General features: G+C 35.3%; 1 protein-coding gene across 4 annotated transcripts; it reads left to right on the top strand.

Moving 5' to 3' along the window:
* Positions 1-16,112, top strand: LOC148276418 (putative ATP-dependent RNA helicase DDX17). Of its 4 annotated transcripts, none has more exons than XM_088234289.1 (7): positions 1-157; positions 2,622-3,752; positions 3,863-3,924; positions 4,411-4,470; positions 12,702-12,938; positions 14,475-15,814; positions 15,952-16,112. In XM_088234289.1, the coding sequence occupies exons 1-6, from the start codon at positions 144-146 to the stop codon at positions 15,797-15,799; spliced, it is 2,829 nt and encodes a 942-aa protein (XP_088090415.1). In that variant the 5' UTR covers positions 1-143; the 3' UTR covers positions 15,800-15,814; positions 15,952-16,112. The 4 variants fall into 4 exon arrangements, with proteins under 4 accessions (XP_088090415.1, XP_088090416.1, XP_088090418.1 ...); XM_088234290.1 differs by having other exon boundaries at positions 14,475-14,807; XM_088234292.1 differs by lacking the exons at positions 12,702-12,938; positions 14,475-15,814; positions 15,952-16,112 and adding an exon at positions 4,852-5,028.
* Positions 16,113-16,368: the final 256 nt, after the last annotated feature.

A 16,368-nucleotide genomic window follows, 5' to 3' on the forward strand; every position in this document is an offset into this window, starting at 1 on the left:
ATATTTTCGCAAGATTTTGGATTTTGGGAGTTGATTTTCACGCATCTACTCGAAGCATGATGCTGTAAAATTCAAATTGTTCTAAATACATAAAATACCGTAGCATAAGCAGGGAAACAACGGGTGTATTTACTTGAACAGCCATGGGCCGTGGAAGGTAAGCGTTCAACCTTGTAAATGAGTATAGTATTGATTTTATTTGTCGAAAGTGTGTTTTCTATAACTTCAATATCATACTGTCTTTTTTGGTTTACAATAAAATCCTGCAGTGATTGGCCTTAATGCGCTCGTTTTCCCTTTACTAGGTATAAATTGAATTCAAATGTTGCGTTTAACATTTCGCCATTAAAGGATGCGGAGTCGGTACATGGAATCTGCGTACTAGACGCTATATAATGGGATAGGACTTGCGATCCGCTTGAATAATATGGTTGTTGGACTGTATTGCAGTAGCTCTACCTATTAGTCAGTTGGGGGAAATTATTTACATTAATTTGTATTCCCGGGACCAGCAAAGGGCACACACTATGGTACTGCAATCGCGAGGAGATTCGAAAAATTAAGCCCTCAGCCTATAGGAGTTATTGATGTCGGAGTTATTGATGTCGCTATATTTTCCTTAGTGGAATTTTTGTATCCACCAACCATATTAATCAATCTTAAATACCATCTTTATGAGACAATATACAGTTTGTGAATTGTTTATTATCATGTCCCATAATAGTCTACCATATATGTCTTGATTTAAAAAAATAAAATAATGGCATATAAAACAAAAGAATGTAAATTCTAAATTTACAATAACTTCACCTGTTGTACTTCTTGAAATATAAAGGAGTCTTTCATCATCATCATCATTCCCTTTCCGCACCTAATGGTGCATAGGCACTGCATTGGTACACCAATTTCAGCATATCTTGATCATTTTTGTTACATGAAGGTAAGATGATCAGTCTTATGCTTCAGGGACTATGAAACATTCTAGTGTAAAAACAACTTTTTAAATATTTCATATCAACCATGTTGGGAATCGAACCCGAGACCTCTTGCATGATAGGCAAACGCGCTGACCATTACACCACAAGGTCGACAGACAGAAGGAGTCCTACAGTATATTTTTTTACAGTTTACATTCGTAGGCACATAATTTATTTATTATTTCACAATGTACGACTTTTGCTCAAAGACATCTCTCATTTATGGCTCCGAGAGTGTTCAATATTTTGGAAGAACGTATTAAGCTCTCAAAGAAAAAAAAATATTTTCAAGAAAGGAGTTAAGGACTGAATTTTCCTAGATGATTTTCCAAATGCTTGAGTTGTAGTTTCTACCATTTCTGACTGATTTGACTATGAAACACCGTACCCCAAACTTAACTGTTTTCAAGATATTGCATATTGAGGTTTTTTTTTTCTTAAATCTGATTTTTGTCTATTGACCTAATTTTTTTGGACTTTTTTGCCTCTAATTTATTTGTGTTTGCGATTTTTGTGTAGTAGATATGTTTTATTATAATAAAACAAAACCTTTCTTGAAAATATTTTTTTCCTTGAGAGCTTAATACGTTCTTCCAAAATATTGAACACTCTCGGAGCCATAAATGAGAGATGTCTCTGAGCAAAAGTCGTACATTATGAAATAATAAATAAATTATGTGCGTAGGCACATTTGTAGGAATGTAAACTGTAAAAAAATATACTGTAGGACTCCTGTCTGTCGACCTCGTGGTGTAATGGTCAGCGCGTTTGCTTATCATGCAAGAGGTCTCGGGTTCGATTCCCAACATGGTTGATATGAAATATTCAAAAAGTTGTTTTTACACTAGAATGTTTCATAGTCCCTGGACTAGTACCTGAAGCATAAGACTGATCATCTTACCTTCATGTAACAAAAATGATCAAGATATGCTGAAATTGGTGTACCAATGCAGTGCCTATGCACCATTAGGTGCGGAAAGGGAATGATGATGATGATGAAAGACTCCTTTATATTTCAAGAAGTACAACAGGTGAAGTTATTGTAAATTTAGAATTTACATTCTTTTGTTTTATATGCCATTATTTTATTTTTTTAAATCAAGACATATATGGTAGACTATTATGGGACATGATAATAAACAATTCACAAACTGTATATTGTCTCATAAAGATGGTATTTAAGATTGATTAATATGGTTGGTGGATACAAAAATTCCACTAAGGAAAATATAGCGACATCAATAACTCCGACATCAATAACTCCTATAGGCTGAGGGCTTAATTTTTCGAATATCCTCGCGATTGCAGTACCATAGTGTGTGCCCTTTGCTGGTCCCGGGAATACAAATTAATGTAAATAATTTCTCCCAACTGACTAATAGGTAGAGCTGTGTCATATAATTGCTCATCCCATCTCAACACAGGACTTTCAGTCCCATGGAGTTCGGACTTATTGTCTCAAAAATGTACAATAACCTTCAGAATAACCTAATTTTTTCATGTTTAACCTTTGAATTAAAAAAACACAATGCATTGAATTATTTAAAAAAAAAACATAATATAATAACTTTTCGTCAGAATTTTACGCTTATAATTTTTAAAAAAAAATCTTGGTAGATTTTACACAAAAGTTTTATATTACAGAGATCGTAGTAGGAGCAGAAGCCGACGGCGGAGTCGAGAGCGCGGTCTCGGTGGCGGCGGCGGCGGCGGCGGCGGCGGAGGCGGAGGCGGCGGAGGTGGCGGGGGCGGGGGCGGGGGCTGGGGCGGTGGGGGGCGCAGGAGTAACCCCGGAGCCAACCTGCGCAAGCCCAAGTGGGATCTTAGCAGATTGGAACCATTCAAGAAAGACTTCTACGTTCCGCACAGAAATGTGACTAACAGATCTCAAACTGAAATTGAGGAATGGCGCCGTGAAAATTATATTACCCTTCAAGGTAAAGATGTTCCAGCTCCGGTGTTTGATTTTGACGAAGCTGGATTTCCTGACTATGTTATGGATGAAATCGAAAAGATGGGATTTAAAGCTCCGACTCCCATCCAAGCTCAGGGTTGGCCCATCGCTCTCAGTGGAAGTGACATGGTTGGTATAGCTTCTACAGGCTCCGGAAAGACTCTCTCCTACATCCTGCCGGCTATTGTGCACATAAACCACCAACACCGATTGCAGAGAGGAGATGGGCCCGTAGTGCTGGTGCTGGCTCCCACGCGCGAACTGGCGCAACAGATCCAGGAGGTGGCTGACAAGTTCGGCAACACCTCCAAACTCCGGAACACCTGTATCTTCGGTGGGGCAGCTAAGGGACCCCAAGCCCAGGACCTCACCACCGGTGTGGAAATAGTCATCGCCACTCCGGGCCGCCTGCTGGACTTCCTGGAGAGCGGTCGCACAAACCTGAAGCGATGTACTTATCTCGTGTTGGATGAAGCCGATAGAATGTTGGATATGGGGTTTGAACCACAAATTAGGAAAATAATAGATCAGATTAGGCCGGATAGGCAGACTTTGATGTGGTCCGCAACGTGGCCTAAGGAAGTTATGAATTTGGCGGGTGAATTTCTGAAGGAATATCAACAGATTAATGTTGGTTCTTTACAATTAGCGGCCAATCATAATATTCTTCAAATTATCGATGTTTGCATGGAGTATGAAAAAGAAACAAAATTGAGTACCCTTTTGAAAGAGATTATGGCGGAAAAGGAAAATAAAACGATAATCTTTATTGAAACGAAGAAACGAGTAGATGACATCACTAGAAAGATGAAGCGTGATGGGTATGTAAATCTAATATTTCACAATTACTATTTCACAACAGCCATACACAGATTTTGTGTGTTTTTGCTATCCCTCACTGAAGAGAAATCTCATTTCTATTTCCTTTTAGGTGGCCGGCTGTTTGTATTCATGGAGATAAATCGCAAAATGAACGAGATTGGGTACTACAAGGTATGTTCTTGATTTTAGTCTGCTTTTGCTCTTCAGCCATTTTATAAAACTTTGTTTACTATTAGCAGTATGTATTTGGGTATTATAATGATAATATATAAGAGGCAAAGTGTAAATCGTTTTTAAAATAGATTCCAAAACCTTTCTTTATTTAATTATATTTCTTGATTTCACATATATTTCATATATATTGGGATAAATACTTTACAATAAATTTGTGCATGTATTAATGAAAACATTTTTTTTTTTTTGACAAACTGTTAAAAAATTGCACTTGCTCTTTACAAAATTAAAAATTCTTGGTGATGATTATGAGGAGGTTAAAAGCGAAAACGCCACTGTCCATGATCACTGTTTTTGGGTAGACCAACAAAACCAGTAACAATTAGACTATTTCTTTTAAGTTCAATGGACAGTAGCATTTTTGCTTTTATTCCCTCATATATTATATAAATGTGTATATTTATACCCATAAATTAATTTTAGATTTTCGAAGTGGAAAAGCTCCCATACTGGTAGCAACAGATGTTGCCGCCCGAGGCTTGGGTGAGTTATATTTATTTTAACTTTTTTTTTTCAATTATTTTTTGGTCTTAATTTAAATTTTGTATGATCATTGTTGTTTTGCTTTATAAATGTTTTATTATTTTGTTCAGAGTTTTAACTTTTTATATTCTATGATAAATTAAATTTTATATTAATTGATTTCAAAATTACAGTTTGATTTGTTTCGCATTTCCTCAAATTACATAAATATACATTTCATGTTTTATTTTTTAAATGTATTATTTAAGACTGATGTAATATGTATCGATCGAAAAAAGTTATATTTAAGAACAGCAACTAATTTTGAAAAATGAAAAATGTTAAAGATATATTCCTGGGGCACCACACGATGAACTCACAGAATGGTGATTTCTTTTGCAGAGGCACAAGCACATTGTTAGGATTGTGCCTCTCAGAATTGGAGAAGTCCGGTGCTTGCGGGCGACCAGCATTGGCCAGTGCTAGTGTGAGCGTGACCAACGTAGGTGCGTTGGTCGCATCCCCTTGTACTGTCAGTGCGGTCCGCCCTGCACGCCCACACTATGTCTTGTTGCCACAGTAAGACCTCACTTATATTCACATGGGATAAGTACTTTTCATTCATGTTTGCCCTCGAGGTCTACTCACTACGCCACACTCGCCGCCTCCCGTGAATTTATTTTGTTTCATTGTATGTATTAATTAAATTAAATTAAGTCTTGCTATATTTTTCATCGAGACAAGAATGGACAATATAGTTTATTTGATTTTTTGAAGCCTACATTTAGAACATTACTGATCTTAGTTTATTATTTAATCAATATGTTCTGGTGGTTGTTGATTTTTTGATGCATTATGTTGTATAAATCTTTCAATTTGTTCATATGTGTGATATCTATAGTTGATAAATCGCAGTGTAATAAATTATTATACGTAAAATATAAATGTAACATTATCCCACAAATTTAATTAAGTGGATTCCGTAGACCTAAGTGAGCTATCTGTGCTAAAACCTCTAAATTTTTATTGTCTTGTGGCTTTAAAAAAAATATTAATGTTTTGTTAAACTAGAAATGTTAAAAATTTATACATATTTATGTAAATCAGTGCTCTCCCGTTAGCTCACAAGTGTCCGGGTATCAACTTTAAAAAAAGTTTGTATGTACATTAATTTATACAAATAGACATTGGATTTTCTTGTTACTCCATTATTCTACAAAATACTACATCGGAGAAGACATTTAGAAAAAATATAAATAGGTATTAATTTTTTTTGTAGGGACATAATTTGCTTTGCGTTTGACTAATATTTAAATGGAATAGAGTGCCGCTAGTGGCTGTGCAGTACTCTCGGTTAAACATCCATAAACTTGTGGCTGACTTAACAAAAGTGTATATACTGGAACCTCTTTTTACACGGCACAAAAATTAAATGAAAAAATTTCACATTAGTTTATCAATGCGTAATAGTAATATAATTATTATTCTATCCGATTTTAGAATTCCCTATATCGCTTTCTAGGCGCAAAGAGGTATTCGCAAGGAAAGGGTAATGGTAAATAATGATTTTTTAAAGTATATTTTTACCATGCTATATTTTAAAATAAAATTAAGGTACTAAATAGTAAAGAATTAATTTTTTCAATCCCATTAAGACTTACACCGGTACCAAGTACCTATCCATCATTGTTCTCTTTTTTTTAGTATACTTTTTTTTTTACACGGTACAGCATTGAATTATTATTATTACCCATGTAAAAAGATGTTTTGGTGTATAGTATACAACGCAGTATTGTAGGTTAAACAACTTGATTTTTATTTTACTAGTATCGATAAAATTTGCCAAAAAAATTAAGATTAAATCCTTTTGGTCCCAGATCAAAACGTCCCACATTTCTTGGGTTGTCCACGTGTGATAAAAACAGTTATGGTCACTTGCAACACTGGACACATCAAACTCCATATGACAAGCCTGCCAATACAGAGACGCAACACGGCGCTAATGACCGGAAACCTCGGACAGACACTCCGACCATCGTTGATTCCAGTTGCCTTCAAAATGACATTGTTAACTGCTTATAAATTTAAAGTTAAATTTTAATTATAAGCAGGAAATAAAAATATTTTCACCTAGAAATTGGTCACCTAGCTAGTACAAGTTGTAATAATTTGTTTTATGGCAACAGCACAATGAACTGTACCAAATATTTTGATTGATCAAATCGGCATTAACTTCGTAACACCTTATGATGAATTATTATAAATTATATACTTTGTTTTTAATCACATGTAAGTTTATTCTATACAAAGAACACAACTGTAGTTTTAGGGAGAGCACTCCTCCCACCGGCAGGTGATACAAAACTCCAGTCGATGGCACGAGTTCTCTACCGAAACTGTAGTTATGTTCTTTGAATATAATAAACTTATATGTGTAGCACAAATAACAATGTTTTTATCTTATTCATAATATAATTTTTTTAAACGGTTCTTTGTCAAAAAAAACTTGTAAAATGGATTCCCTCTATGTAACATATATGTATTCCTCAGCATCTTGGAATTTCATGCTGAGAAATACATAAATGTTTTTATGACTATGAAATACTCAATAATGAAATAAAATAGTAACGGAAAAACAGATTTATTCAAATACACAATATATTTAAACAACATAGATAGACGTATATATCCATCTACATCTATTAATTAGGAGGTTTCTTTCGTTGATTTTTCAAAGCTGTTTCGATATACTTTCATCAACTCTCCCTTCCCGGTGATGTGTAGCCAGTACACATCGCATCTAATAACTTTAATATCTCTATAAATATAGTTAATACTGGGTTAAGATTTTCAGTATTTCTATTATTTACGTATAGATAGAAGTAATTCATTAAATCAAATAATTATCGAGTACAGATAAAGCATTTTTTAACAAATCAGAGATGAATCATCAATACATTCAAAAGTTTACCAATGTGACGTGGACGTTTTTGTCGCAGTAAAGGAAGGGTTAAAGTTGTACACATCCACCACTATTTGAATCATATTTCCCGTATTTGTTTATTCAATATTACATTATTTATGTCAACTAATATCTACAATTATTTTAATTACTGTATATACTAATCTATTTAGTACTAGCTTTTACCCGCAGCTCTGCTCACGTGGTATTAGGAAAATTATTTAGGTAATGAATTAGTTGTGTCGTTTATCAATAAGAATTTTGCCAATGGAATGATGTATTTTATCGGGATTGAAAGTAGCTTGGTCTTCCAACTATCGCTATGTAAGAAATAGAATGATCCGTTAGTTGGTGTATTTATGGTGAAGTAGCATCGTTATTCTGTTCACAAATCCAAAATCTTACTATGTACAAAACGAGAAGCAAATCAAACTAACCGTAGATAAATCAAGTCAATTATATCAATTTCAAGAATTAATTTTAAATTGATTCTTTTGGACATCCCACCTTACCACCTACTCATTTAAAAAATAATGTTGCTCATTGTTGAAATATTATATATTTTTTTCATTGTTAATTTTTTAAATTCGGGATTAAAAATAAGTATCCTATTTTACTTCTCACCTCTCTGGCAAGAATGAGATGCAAGAAATTATGTCAATCGGTCGCTCCGTTTAGAATTGAAGGAAACAAACAATCAAACACACTTTTGCATTTATAATATTAGTATGGATTATAAATTAGTGTTAGTTTATTTTTAATAGTATCTTCTTTACTTCGAACTTTTCTTAATATTTGTACTCCTTGCATTCCTGTTTAAATTTTTTCCTCAACTTATATGATAACATCTGTTATATTTTCCATTGTAAAAGCCTGTATTGTATTTTTTAAAAGACTTCGAAGCAAAGATATTGAGTCGATGTAAATAATTTAGTACATAATATTAAAGGATAAAGTGCATTTCTATGATACAATGTTAACTTGCTTCACTTTTTCTGAAGATATTTTAGAAATGTTACAAACTCACCATGCAATCAAACTTGTCAAAATTAATCAACAATCAGTTCACTTTACGGCAAACAATGTGGCAACCATTAATTTTTCTGCAACATTTTCTGTACTGCGGTACCACATGCAGAATTCTATACACTTCCATGTAGTCAGTTGCAAGTTAAAGGTTGTTTAACCTAGAGTACTGCGCTGCCGTGATTTCAAGTTTTTTTTTTTTCAAATAATCTTGCTTTGCAGTATAAATCTTGTCAACATTTAACAATATTCTTGCTTTATAGCATAATTTAAAGTGATGTTCTGGGCATTTATTATTATAAAGTTACTTAGCTAATCATTGTGCTTTTATCCATTATTTTTTTCAAAATCTTTCTCATTATTTTACAATCTCGATCAGAATAACATATTCACATTTGACTAAAATTGCCTCATGAAACTAACTTTATAAACAAAACTACTGATTTAATGGGTAATAAGCACTTATTATATCAAGTAATCAACCATTTTCCTACTTTATTTCACACCAAGTTTGTCCAGGTCTTCCCGAAATCTTCGTCATGTAAATAGAAATACTCTAATAATGTTAGTAGGAAAGTAATGACAATATTTTCGAAGATCTGTGTGCTTAGCTTTATGTTTTAGTTTGAATATAATTTATATGTAGCCGAAATGAATGCGAACACAGTATTATCTAAGGATATGAAGGAATGTTTTGATCTTCACAAAATGATTATATATTATGCACTCTGCTTTAAATAGAACTTCAGTAAACTGAGTAAATCTAATAAATATGTATGTTGTCACGTGTCCAGTGGTGTCATTATTCTTCCATCAAGACGCACGCATTCCCCGCAACTACCTCACTCCGCACTTTAATGGAAGAATAATGCGAATAATAATAAAAGCGGAGTGAGCTAGTTGCGGGGAGTGCGTGCGTCTTGATGGAAGAATAATGACGTCACCGAGCATGTGACAATGTACAAGTATAAAATATACATTATTTAATGCTAATATATAACCACTTACTGACTTTTCTATGTCTACCGGTTTCGAGACGTACTCGTCTCTTCTTCAGGTCATTAATTAAACTAACATGCAGATCTCACTATACACCTTTACCATAGTAGTTGCACAAAAATATAAAACCGACGAGCTGATACAGCACATGCTTTGTGCACTGATTATAATTTTTGAAAATGTTTGATATTGTGGGAGAATTAGTCAAAAAAGGGGAGCGGAGGAAGGGAGGAGCACGAGTTTACTAGGCATAGGGCGACCATTACACTGGAATACCGTAAATGGGCTATATTGAAAGGTTATTTGATTATTGATTTACCAACCTCGGCTGTCTCTAAACCGGTAAATAGAAAAATCGATAAGATATTATGTACAATTATTTCATCATTATCATCATTCCCTTTCCACACCTAATGGTGCATAGGGCACTGCATTGGTACACCAATAGCAGTGTATCTTTTAATTTTTGTTACATGAAGGTAAGACGATCAGTCTTACGCTTCAGGTACCAGTCCAGGGACTATGAAATATTATGTTGTAAAAGCACCTTTTTAAATAAATATTTTATGTCAACCATGTCGGGAATCGAACCCGAGACCTTTTGCATGGTAGGCAAACGCGCTGACCACTGCACCACGAGGCCGACTTACAATTATTTACTAACATTTAATCAAATGTTTGACCACAAAGTCAATACTATAATATTTAAAAACATACGTATTAAGTTGCCTTTGTTGCCCCACATGACGACTTTTTTCTAATAAAAACTTATGATTGCATTCAGAAATAGATTAGAGTTATCTTTAGTTGGAACTTCATATTACACATTAGATATTTAGTATCTTCCAGAAATAACCAAATATTTGCTTGTTTGTATCTCTCAGGCCCGGTTGTTTGTTCAGTACATGATACAATTGAATATCTGCAGAACAATAATAATTGTTTAAAAAGATTCTATTTTATATTCCTTTTGTGGAATACTTTTATTTTACTTCCTAGTAATTTATTTCTATTACTAATAATCCGTCAACCGGGGTTTATATTTCTATTAACAGGAACCGAGTAACTATTCCAAGAGAAATTAATAAGATTATGTAAGAATACACTTTCCATTAGTTTAATATGAAATATATGATATTGTGCGTTTCATTAATTGCAGTGCTTTCACACTTTAGATTAACAGAGTTATATGTACAAATAAAATATCGACAGTCAAATCCTATTAAGTTGTGGTCATTTCTAACCGATACAAATATACTCGTTGCATCATCTGTGATGATAATAATATATTCAATTAGGTTGATTTTCATAAAAGTAATAACTCAATTTTTTGCAGTCGGTCAAAGATACCGAACCACCATTTAAATTAGGATGATATTCTGATACAAATCTGTGCTTAAATTATACTTTAACTAAACCAAACTTTAACACTTTTCATATTTCAAACATAAGCAAAATGGTGACTATTGCTTAGTGTGTGAAGTGTCCACTTAAACCAGCTAGTGACAGATCATAAGCCTTGTAAATGCCTAGACTTTCATATTTTCTTGTCTAAGATGTTCTCCATCTCTGTTGTAATATTTCAATATTAAAAGTATATTTACCGTTAACCATATTTGGAATGGTTAATATGAAATATTGTGGATGATGGAGGCATTAGTAATAGTAGATAATCATCCATATAATGGTAGAATTAAAAAGGTGTTTTGACCATCAGACAGGGGTATATGATAACTGTCAAACCTTCTGGAGTTACAAGTTTTTTTTTTTCCTTAATTTGTTTGGAGATTAGTTAATGGAGGTTTTTTTTTTTTTTTTTTAAGAAATATTTGCGTTCTTATAATTTACGCAAATATTTAATTTTGAGGGCCATTTTCAACTAGTTGTAAATAACTCACTATTAGAAAATGGGAATCAAGTTAGGGTAGAGTGGGATTCGAACCACGGACCTTTGATCTGTGAGTCCGAGACACTAGCCACGGGACCACAACCCGATTCTAAATATTATATTTTACCTAGAAATATGATTGTCCAAACTGATGAAAATCGGTCACTAATAACCATTTATCAGTTGCCATACATTCTTCTATTATGTTTTATATTTCAAATCACAAAGATGGTTTCCATTATATTAAATTAGCTCTTTAAAAAGTTAACCTTTCCGCACAACAGAATGACAATTGCTATTAAGACTATGCAGATGCTCTGCTTCATCATCTGTAATACAAAAAAAATTAGCAGCGTTTCAATAAAATCTCTGTATTTCTGGTCTGATCACAACCAAAATATACATAATCAATCTGGAGCCCTTTGTATAACCGCAACTCTTTTAACTTAGTAAAAGCTCAGCAGAGTTTTTACGCTACATACAATTAATTCAAAAAGGGTAAATCTGTACATGAAATTTGCTACCAAACTTTGATGTCTGAGTTGAGCTTACCATTGCTCTCGGCCAGAAGGACAATTGCTGACCTCACTCTAATGCACAAAGTGGTATGCACTCTAATAATAGATTTTCCAAGATGACTCCCTGATTACCTTTTGTGTACCCACAAGGACTACCAGACTCCAACACATGTTTCAATGGGAGTACAATTGGACAAACCGCACTCACCATTCTCCCCTAGCTCGCATGCGCAGAATTGCAAATACTTATGCAGAGCTGTTGGACTTATCCACACCACTCCTGCTGCAATTAAATCAGCTATCCTATCCGTTGAATGGCCATCACCTCAATTCTCCAATTCTTTTAATGTGTTGTTACTTTCGTTTAAATTCTTCTTTACTTTCTGTACTTCTGTATAGAATTAATTACATACTTAATGTAATAATTGAAATTATTACTATGATTATATGTTATATAACTGTTGTTATAAATATATCCTTTATGTACATTTCAACTGTTATTGTAAGAGCCCTCTGGGTCTTTAGTATATAAATATTAACACAAGTTATTCTAAATAAGTATAAGTCCCGACGATGAGGCAGTAACCTCAAAGCCGGTTGACATATAACTAAAAATAGTTTTATAAAAATTGTTTTATTAAAAAGTTGTTTATATAAATTTATAAACAAATAAGTGTAAAATGTTGGTTGATAAAAATATTTATCGTGTTTTAACACCTATAGAAAATTATTAATTAATAATAACTTGATTCTGTAACACAAAAAATAATTGTGTATTATTGGTAGGAGAAACATCGTTTTGTCTTCTTTCATAAGTATTTAAAGACTGTAAAATAATATAATTTTTTGTTTATTTCAGATGTGGATGATGTAAAGTTTGTAATAAACTTTGATTATCCCAGCAACTCTGAGGATTATGTTCATCGTATTGGACGGACAGGACGACGAGACAAAACTGGCACAGCTTATACATTCTTCACACCAGCGAATGCTGCCAAGGCGGGAGATTTAGTGGCCGTACTTAAAGAAGCTAAACAAGTTGTCAATCCTAAATTACAAGATCTGGCAGAAAGAGGAGGGGGTGGAGGGGGCAGAAGTAAGATTTATTTTCACTTTTAAATGATCCATCTAAAATTTGACAAATTTCTGTCAGTTTTGAAACCTTCCATTTGAGGCAGACAGTAAAAGCATCTGAACTTGTATAAAAAACTTTTTTTTTTCAATAATAACCTTTCATTAGCGTAAAAAAACAAAACATGCAGTAAAAAACAAAACATGCAGTAAAAAAATGAAACACAAAAAAATACAAAACAAAATAATAAAATAAATAAAAAATTGAATAATTGTAAAAATTGAGAAAACAACACTAGTAACAAATAAAAAATAAAAAAAACACGAAAGTTATAAATTCATATACACAGGCACATATTATGCATACATCTTTATTTTCAAAATACAGTTAATGTTGATTAATGTCAGGAAGCCTTTCTTTAATTTATCCTTAAATTTTCCATAGTTTATTTCTTGACGTAGATTTTGTGGTAAATTATTGAAAAGCTTCCGTCCTATATAAGTGTAATGATGTTTGACCGGTAGTTTTAATTCTCTGTAGAGCGAGGCATCCTGTTCTTAACCTTCCCGTAATACGGTCCGATGGGAGGCTCTCCTTATGCACCTGGAGCATACAACACTTTCCGTAGATATCTTCCACTCTTAAAACATCAAAATTCTTTGAACAGTTCGGTAGTTGAGAACAAAGATGGTTTATATAGTATAATTTTAATAATTTTTTTCTGTAGAACATTTAAGGGTCTCAGATGAGCGTTAAAAGCCCCTCCCCATCCAACTATTGCATGATTGACTGTACTAGAGCATGATAAACTGTCTTCAATTGATCCGTCGATAAGATACCTCTAAGCCTTAAAAATATGTGGAATAATTTTCTTAGTCTTTTGCACATTGAATCTATTCGTTCTTTCCATTTAATATTTTGGTCGATTATTATTCCCAGGTATTTTATCTTAGATTTTTCGGTCAGAGTAACACATTGAGAAGAACAGTTTGTATGGTCTCCGCAGTTTTTGTCGTGAGATTTTAGGTCTATATGATTAGGTCTATTTCTATTGTTTAATGTGAATGTTAGGTAGTGGGTTTTTTCTGAATTCACTGTCAAGTAACTTTGATCCAACCACTTATTAAAAAACTTTTAAGTCTCTATGTAACCATACCAACAATATTGTAATTCAATGAGGAAGTTCAGTGGTTTTTCAATTTTTTTTTATTTGTTAATAGACAATTTTTTATATTTGTACATCGTATTATCAGCGCTACGATTTTTTAAAGTTTTGTATTTCTGAAATAACTCAGAGTGTAACGTCAGAGGTTCGAAAACATTTTTTGTATCCAATTTCCCATAGGGCTGAAGTTCCTCATTGTATTTATTTTAAACTTCAAGTACAGAAAATATATTCATTTTGGCGGGCTCATTGCTAAGAGCAGTATCTTTCAGCTAACCATATACATGCCTACATAATATTAAATATGCTTACATTTTAAAATATTTTTGAGGGCGATAAATTAGTTGTGTAAAATTTTTATTATAATGTTATTAATGGCAAGACTTTTTTTTTAGATAGAGGAAGGGGTGGCCGGCACAGAAGAGGGGGACGAGATAGGGATCGTGATAGGTCACGGTCTCGCAGTAGGCGCCGTTCACCACGACGGCGAACTCGCTCTCCGCGGCGCTCTCGTAGTCCCCGGCGGTCACGCTCCCCCCGGCGCTCACGCACGCCCCGCCGCTCGCGGTCCCCGCGTCGCTCCCGCACCCCGCTTCGATCTCCGCGCCGTTCGCGCTCACCTCGACACTCCCGCACCCCGCGCCGCTCCCGTTCGCCACGCCGCCGCCGCCGCTCTACACACTCCTCGCGCAGTTCCACCAGCAGATCGCGCTCCCGAGATAAAACAGGCAAGTCAGAAGCCGTTCTCACCAGCCAACAGAGCGGGCCACTGCTCCCAACTCCGGGTGGCTTGCAGCCTGGCAGCCTGCAGCCAGGTGCTCTCCTGCAAGGGGGCCTCCCATTGCCCGGGGGCTCTGCTCAGCCTGCGGGCCTCTTGCAGCCCGGGGGTCCCTTGCAGCCCGGAGGCCCCTCGCAGTCTGGAGGCCCCTTGCAACCGAGGAGCCTCTTGCAGCCTTTACCTCTCCAGCAGACACACCTGAGCCTGCAACAGGTCGTGTGTCCCCAGCAGCCCGGGGGCCTTTCTCATCCCCAGCTTTCCCTCTCCGGACCCCATGCTTTTCCTCCCCACCACTCGTCGTCCTTTATTCCCGATGTGCGCCCTTCTTTATTAGACCATTCTACTCTTAATAATCGAAATGGTATACACCCTGATGAACCTACGGGTCCACAGTTTTCTAAACCCCGAAATAGTCAGTATCCTAAGTCTTTACTTGATATGCATTTCCCCAAGCCAATGTTAGGCGGTACCGAGCCATCTGTAGAGGACCGTTTAATTAAGAAACCCGATAGATATCCACCACCTAATGAGCCAGATTCACACCAGTCCAATGATGTACACTGTGATAAACGTTCTGGAAATTCTCAATATCAAAAACCTCATTTAAATTCCGAATATCCAAATCATATTATTAATGGCAACACCTTTCCACCAATTTCATCCGCAATGGCTGAACTTCATTTCCCCATGCTAAATATTCCACCACCATCTGTAAATGGAAATATTCCTCAACATCACATGTTTCCCCCTGTGCACTCGTTGGCAAGTGGTGGCTACTTCCCTCCCCCTCACCTGGCCGGGCACTCCTACCCTATGTTCCCCGGGCCGCTGCATGGGGGGGCGGCGCCCGTGGACTGGGCCGCGCCACCTCCGCCGCCGCCGCCCCCTGAGGGCCCGCCCCCGCCGCCCCCTCCCAGGGATTACCGCCGCACACGCCGCTAGATGAACTTTGCGGAGGTTTGTTATGCTATCTCTCCTGTTACCGCTATATACTTTCTGTACCATGTTGGATAACAACTGCATTCCAGGAGTATGTATCGCGATTAGTAGAGAAGGTTTAGTTAATCCTGGTTTGCTTTATTTTATTGTTCCAGGTAACGGATACGTTGTGGGCAACTCTTATTGGAGCTCGAGGAGATAAACTGAATTTTGGAGAAATTCCTTGAGGACTTATTATGACAGATTGTAATTACTTTTTACAATTACGACATTCATTTGTCTTTGATTTTAATAAACAAAGTACTTTCTTAATTCATTACGTCTTTTTATTATAAATATTTATTTACAATATTTTGAATTTGTCCAATTAATGAACATGAATCAAATTCAACCCTCTTGGGAGATTATCAAGATTAGTAGATGTAATAGCCGAGATGGAGAACCTTTTTAAGAAAAGGGATGATTTTGCATACTATGTAACTTTAACCATTCCGACTGTTTGGACATCCACAATCCTTCCTATAACTGAATTTATAACCTTATTTTGGAAAAAGATATCTTTGTGTTATGAT

Source organism: Micrasema longulum, unplaced genomic scaffold (assembly GCF_059751315.1).
Source record: "Micrasema longulum isolate JH-2025_06_02 unplaced genomic scaffold, ASM5975131v1 h1tg001219l, whole genome shotgun sequence".
Classification (NCBI taxonomy): Eukaryota; Metazoa; Arthropoda; class Insecta; order Trichoptera; family Brachycentridae; genus Micrasema; species Micrasema longulum.

What these genes read in the sequence shown, in the direction of transcription:
- LOC148276418 (XM_088234289.1), top strand. An exon ending in AGAAAGATGAAGCGTGATGG is followed by an intron (nt 3,753 to 3,862) that starts GTATGTAAATCT and finishes ATTTCCTTTTAG; the next exon opens with GTGGCCGGCTGTTTGTATTC. An exon ending in AGGGGGTGGAGGGGGCAGAA is followed by an intron (nt 12,939 to 14,474) that starts GTAAGATTTATT and finishes CTTTTTTTTTAG; the next exon opens with ATAGAGGAAGGGGTGGCCGG.